This window comes from Sinocyclocheilus anshuiensis, unplaced genomic scaffold (genome assembly GCF_001515605.1).
Source record: "Sinocyclocheilus anshuiensis isolate Anshui unplaced genomic scaffold, SAMN03320099.WGS_v1.1 scaffold1053, whole genome shotgun sequence".
In the NCBI taxonomy this organism is placed as follows: Eukaryota; Metazoa; Chordata; class Actinopteri; order Cypriniformes; family Cyprinidae; genus Sinocyclocheilus; species Sinocyclocheilus anshuiensis.
Genome location: NW_015555711.1, coordinates 1060384 through 1066383, shown reverse-complemented (window position 1 = coordinate 1066383; position 6000 = coordinate 1060384). Strand labels below are relative to the sequence as shown.

Below are 6000 nucleotides of genomic sequence, written 5' to 3'. Positions count from 1 at the left end.
CAGGAATGTGGCATTCTCTCGGAGACCCTGGACAACGGCGAGAAACAGCGGAGTCTCCCCTCTCAGAGTACGGCATTGTCCTGACCCCTGAGGAGATGCTGAATGAGGAATTCTCATTAAGGAATGATTTAACATGTTTTGGGGGTTTAGATATGTAACTATTATGGAAGCTTATTTCCGCAGAGAAATAAAAATATAAAAAAGTAACTGCGACTTATATCTCACAATTCATACTTTTTCACAATTTTGAGTTAATATTTCGCAAAATTGACAATTATAAACCCTGAATTCTGAGTTTACATCTGGCAATTCTTACTTTTTTCTCTCAAAATTCTGAGTTCACATCTCAAAATTCTGACCTTTTTTCTTGGAATTCTGATTAGGCCTAGTTTTTTCTCTAAACTCTTAGACATCTCACAATTCAGAATTTTTTCTTGTAATTATAAGTTTACCTCTCGCAATTCTGACTTTTTCCCTTGGAATTCTAACTTTATTTCATCTCACTTTTCTTTCTGCCACAGAATTAAAAATAAAAATAGGTAATTGCGAAATTTTAATCCCACCATACAGTACAATTCTCCCTTTTTTCCTCGCAGTTGTGAATTATAAACTCAACATCTCGCTCGCAATTCTGACTTTTTTTCTGAGAAAATAAGCTTCCATGAACTATAGATACTGTAGGCTATCTCTTCAACCTGCATAAGTGATCTCCAGAATGCTCCTCTTGTGTTGCACCGCTGCCTCATGCAAAGGAATCCAGCCCTTGCTGTCTGCATTAGACAAAGCCTCCTTACGCTGCACCAGGACCTTCAGAGCATCTTCATTACCTGACACCACACATGCGGTGAGCATCACGAAGACTCCAGATCCTCTACACTACAGCACTTCCTGAAAACGCTGATGGACATTTTTGGAGTATTTAGCTCTTACCAGCTTGTATAGCAGTGAAAATTTCCTCGTGGTCGATGCAGTCTAATGGATCACTGAGGGACATCAAAACAAAATGTTAGATCATAAGACACACGCTATTAGTGCATATAAGTGGGGGTTTAGCTGTACCTGGTAGCTGAATCAGCATGTTTACTGTACTCCAATAGACTCTGTTCAATCATGTACTGAGTGGCCTCATCTTCATCATCATCCAAGTCATCCTCCGCAGCCTCATACACTTCCTCCATATTTCACTAATAAACTCTAATTTGGTAATCAGAACCACAAGATTTATCAGCAAATGGCATTTTCTGTCTTTACAATGTGAAAAAAGTGACTTTAGTTATCAGTATCTTTATCCACATTTATATCCTGTAGTTAAGAACCCTTAACTACAGAATATTAATGTTTACAAAGATACTGATAAAATCACTTTTTTTCACATTTCACATTTTAGGATTTGCCAACCTAGCATAGGATCACAATAAACATACTAGTCTAATGTAGGAAAACATAGTGGATCATGTATATTATGACTAGCATCATGCTAGTTTGACTCCTTAAGTCAATGTTATAAGTTTTCTTTTCTGCAACAAACTGTATTGTATATGCATACAAGCTGGTTTCCAATAGCCAAAGCTGAAAATATCTGCTGATCTAGTTTCTACTGAGCTGGCTTGAATTACAAAAGGATGTAACCAACACTCAAAACTCTGTATTTGTTGCATTAAAATGTCAAATTCATGAATGAGCCTAACATCATAATTAGAAGCTTTGGTAACTTCATTCTTTAAATGACTGTCTAATTACTTTAAGAATGTTTTGTAAACATGCAACACATCCCATGCAATCTATTTCTGCAGAGATTTTCCAGCAGGAATAATCTGTTTACATATGCTTAATTCAAAGGCAAATGTTTCTTCTACCTGAGGCAACGGGAAATGTTGAAAACAGTCGTGGCAGTTGTATCTGTGCCGTGTTTTTGGTCGCTTTACACTCTTAAAACTATTTATATCTGTGCATGGTTAAAAATACATGCTCATGGGGCCTGGGCCAGCCAACCAACACCTGGCTTTGACCCACTGCGTGACAGTCAGCCTTGCAATTCTACCCCACCAGACAGCTGACCTGAGAGTTAATGTTCTTAGCATTTGTGTTCTTAGGAACACTTGCAATGAGCCACACTTTCTCTTGTATTCAGAGGTCTGTTTGAATTCAACGGTAACCACACGTCTTTAAATTCAGTTTCACACTCTCAGAAAAACAGGAAGCTGTGCATTGATTAAATAAAGCTATCCCAGCAGAGACACACATTAACACTCTTATGTATGATTTAATAAATCTCACAGAAAAAAACAAAAGAATATTCTTTGTACTTAAAAGCAAGAATATAATATATTCTCAATCTTTTTCTTGTTGTTGTGATGTACAATAATGCAGGCAAATTTGTTGCCAAGCAATAAATGTGCCCTTTTGAGCAACAAAAATAGCTAAGAACATATAAATGAAACACAAAAATATATAACAATCTCACCCGGAGTAGAAAGTGTTATAATAAATATAAGAGACTGTATAATGAGAACTGAAATAATGTTTTAAGTATATAGCAGGTTTCTCTACTGATTTTTTTTTTTTTTTACAAAAAAACACTACAACAAATATAGTAATGTTACTCAATTGAAAGTGCTCTGTAGATCAACTTCTATACTGAAAAATATTTTTCACCTGTCCGGATCTCCTGTAAAAAAATCGAATGAAATATTCTGGAGGTACTTGATGCTTCACCACTATCATCACCCATGCTGAATTGATCATCCGTTGTCATAAATAAAAAACCCAATGACATTTAAAGAGAACAGTCATAGAATTATGATGGTGTTTGTCAAAAGATATTAAAAATCAATTGCAGAGATATTATTTTTAATGGAAACAGTGAAAAATAAGCAGTAAATAAAGTGCTGGTTCAGACGTCAGAGGGGTTTGGTGTCAATCATCTAGCTGACAGAGTAAAGCCACCCCTCTCTTGATCCAGTGCTGAGGACGCTTGCTGGTAAGGAGCATCATGCTGATGACAAAGTTGGTTGAATGGCCAGTGGTGGACAGTGTTCCTTTACGCTCACTGGTCTTATAGAGGGGACACACATAGATGCTCTGGGGCTGATCCATGCTCCTCTTGTCCGCTAAAGATAGGTTTGGAGAGGTTGCTGAGCAAAGTAACTACAAACGCATGATATATGAATATAAATTAAAATCATGACATAACATTACTTGGTTTGATCCAGATGATAGGGACTGCATCAAATAACACTTTGGGATACTGTTCGGCCAACACTCCACTGCAAGGAAGAACATAATAAATGAAAAAAATTATAGCTTAGAAATTATTATATTATTTCCAGTGTCTTCCTGCCCTGGAAGGCATTCTTGCCTTTTTCTATCCCACCGAGCTCCATCCAGGAAAAGGCCATGAATGTAGACTCCATCTTCAGGAGATGAGTCGGAGGTGTCAAATGGCAGTACCTAAAGTAATAAAGAACAATTTGTAGCTCTCAAATCATCTCTTTTTTATATGATAAAAGATCTCTCAGCCATAGAACAGCTGCAGCAGAGGATACCTCATAATTAAAGCCAAGCAGGTCAATAGGGATGGAGTACTTCCTAGCGTAATTCTGCAAGGCACCTGATATGAAAGCCTGAGTGAAGAAAAACCCAGACAACCAGAATACATGGGGCTTCTGCGTGTCATACCACTCCTAGAAAAAGAAAATGACACAGAGAGACACTAATTAATTAAAGGAATTAAAAAAATATATATATATATTGTCATCTATTCCTGTAGAGCTGAATCTTCAGTCACATGATCCTTCAGAAATCATTCTAATATGCTGATTTGGTGTTCAAGTTGTGCTGCTTAATATTTTTGTGGAAACTGTGATGCAGTTTTTCAGAATTCTTTGATGAATACAAAGTTCAAAAGAACAGCATTTATTTAAAATATTAATCTTTTTGTAACATTTTTGATTAATGCATCCTTGCTGCATAAAAGTATTAATGTCTTTCAAAAAAAGCTTACTGACCGAAATATTTTGAAATATTAAAAAAAATAAACTTCTGCACTATTTCTGTCACTAATCAAACGTTAGCAAATTTGTGACACAAATGTAAATTTTAGCTCAAATTTTTAATAAAAATGTTAATCATAACATGCATTGAAAATATGTAACCGTATTACATTTTAAAAATCCTACTACTTGTTTATCCTACTACTTGTTTCACTTCTATTTCAGTTTTTATAACCATTTCTTACTATGTGTAAGTAAGTTGTTGTTTTTTTAGCATGTAAGTGTTATTTTTTAGGATTACTGATAAACTACTGTCGTTTGATTTGTATTTGTTATTTATTTTAATTTTATTTAAATGATGTCAATTTATTATGTCTGTATAGGTCTTTTATTAAGTTTTAGTTTTATTTAATTTGAGTTATTTTAATACTTCAACAAACTAAATGGAAATGAAATATAAATGTGATAGTATATATATATATATATATATATATATATATATATATATATATATATGTGTGTGTATGTGTGTATGGTTGTACATACACATATATGTAGTTGTTTTTTTGGTGTTTGGCTTAGTGTTATGTTAGAATCATTATTATACTCATACCTTTTGTTCTTTAATATTTTGAATTGTTTTTAGCTTTATTTTTGTTTTTCATTTAAATGTTAAGTTTTGAAAGTTTGTTATATGCATTTGTCATTTTTATTTAATTTCTTTATTTTTAAAATGTGTATAAGTACTATTTATAAAGTTTTAGCTTTTAGTTTTGGATCTGTTTTTAGTTGTTTTAATACTACAATTGATTGCTTCTGTTGTCCTCATTTGTAAGACGCTTTGGATAAAAGCGTCTGCTAAATGACTAAATAAATAAATAAAAATGCAAAACAAAAATTTTCACTAGCTGTCTGATACTTTTAGACCCCATCGTCTGTGCATGATCACTGACCTGCAGAAATCTGAGTCTGGCTAAGAAGTCATTTACATAGCTGCCCAATGGCTTGAGACTAGGATAGGAGCATTTGGCCCACTTTTCTGGCACTTTCCCCACCAGCAGACTGCCAACTATAGCCTCTAGCTCTGCATCCATCACCACCAGCCCCTTAATGGCCTTTATCAGGTTCTGCAGACTCACACGTATAGTGCTGCTCAAACTAAAAGAGTAAAGTACACAGAGATTACAGAATGAACACCATACGTGGAATTGTTTCTGTAGACATTTTGGATCTAAAATGAGCTCTGAGGACTCACTTATTGTACCGCTGCATCTCCTGCACGAGCACCGTATTCATGCTCTCCTCATAACACACAGGAAACTTGACAAGGGCAGACTCAATGTCAAAGTTACCTGGAAGCTGCATGGCCAAAATCAGAATGTCAATAAACTGGCATATATACAAACACCTTTTTATCCCAATAACTACTTATAATCGTACTTTAGACAGGATGTCATTTGCAATGTCCAGTAGAGTGGTATCCCCGCCAGAGCCGCCCCCTCCCTTTGAGCCCCCACCCTGGGTCAAGATGAGGGAATCAAATAGTAGTTTTGTCTGTTGAAGGTCTTTGGAGATGTCCACGTTCTCATGCATGCCAAACACCTCGGGATGCTGGGTAGAAGGTAGGTTCTGTGGAGCATATGCAGTGTATTGTATTGAGTTTTGAATTTAAAACGAGGTCAGCAGCTACTGTGTCATAAAGTCGTACCCTGATAAACTCCACATAGTCTTCATAGATGTACTTTGGAGGTGCGTGATAATTGCCACTGGGGGAGAAGGCGTAGCGTGGGTGCTCGATAATGTCTTTATTGTAGAAGTCAGCGAGGACTGTCATGAGTAGGCGGCGGTCCCAGTCATCTGTTACACGTCCTCCGTAGTTACACTCTCCAGTCAGATACGTGATGGCCTCAAAGGGAACCTCCTCGTACTCATTCACAAAGAGCTGAGGAACAAAAAGAGAGAAAGACAATCAAATTATTCATACTGTTTTTCCAATCTTGGGCTAACA

At 35.9% G+C, this 6000-nt stretch overlaps 2 protein-coding genes across 2 annotated transcripts in view; both read right to left on the bottom strand.

Moving 5' to 3' along the window:
* The window catches only part of asb14b (ankyrin repeat and SOCS box containing 14b), a 5597-nt gene extending 3675 nt beyond the window's left edge, over positions 1–1922 (bottom strand). The window contains exons 1-5 of the mRNA XM_016465028.1: positions 1857–1922; positions 1060–1194; positions 931–983; positions 696–827; positions 6–98 (exon numbers count right to left, since the gene is read on the bottom strand). Coding sequence (XP_016320514.1) covers positions 6–98; positions 696–827; positions 931–983; positions 1060–1178 — 397 coding nt within the window. The 5' untranslated portion in view covers positions 1179–1194; positions 1857–1922. The remainder of the gene's footprint in view (positions 1–5; positions 99–695; positions 828–930; positions 984–1059; positions 1195–1856) is intronic.
* Positions 1923–2625: 703 nt separating this feature from the next.
* Positions 2626–6000, bottom strand: part of dnah12 (dynein, axonemal, heavy chain 12) — a 29210-nt gene continuing 25835 nt past the window's right edge. Inside the window, exons 67-74 of the mRNA XM_016465023.1 lie at positions 5701–5934; positions 5433–5621; positions 5248–5351; positions 4946–5150; positions 3546–3683; positions 3359–3450; positions 3199–3266; positions 2626–3110 (exon numbers count right to left, since the gene is read on the bottom strand). Of these exons, the coding sequence (XP_016320509.1) occupies positions 2917–3110; positions 3199–3266; positions 3359–3450; positions 3546–3683; positions 4946–5150; positions 5248–5351; positions 5433–5621; positions 5701–5934 (1224 nt within the window). The 3' untranslated portion in view covers positions 2626–2916. The remainder of the gene's footprint in view (positions 3111–3198; positions 3267–3358; positions 3451–3545; positions 3684–4945; positions 5151–5247; positions 5352–5432; positions 5622–5700; positions 5935–6000) is intronic.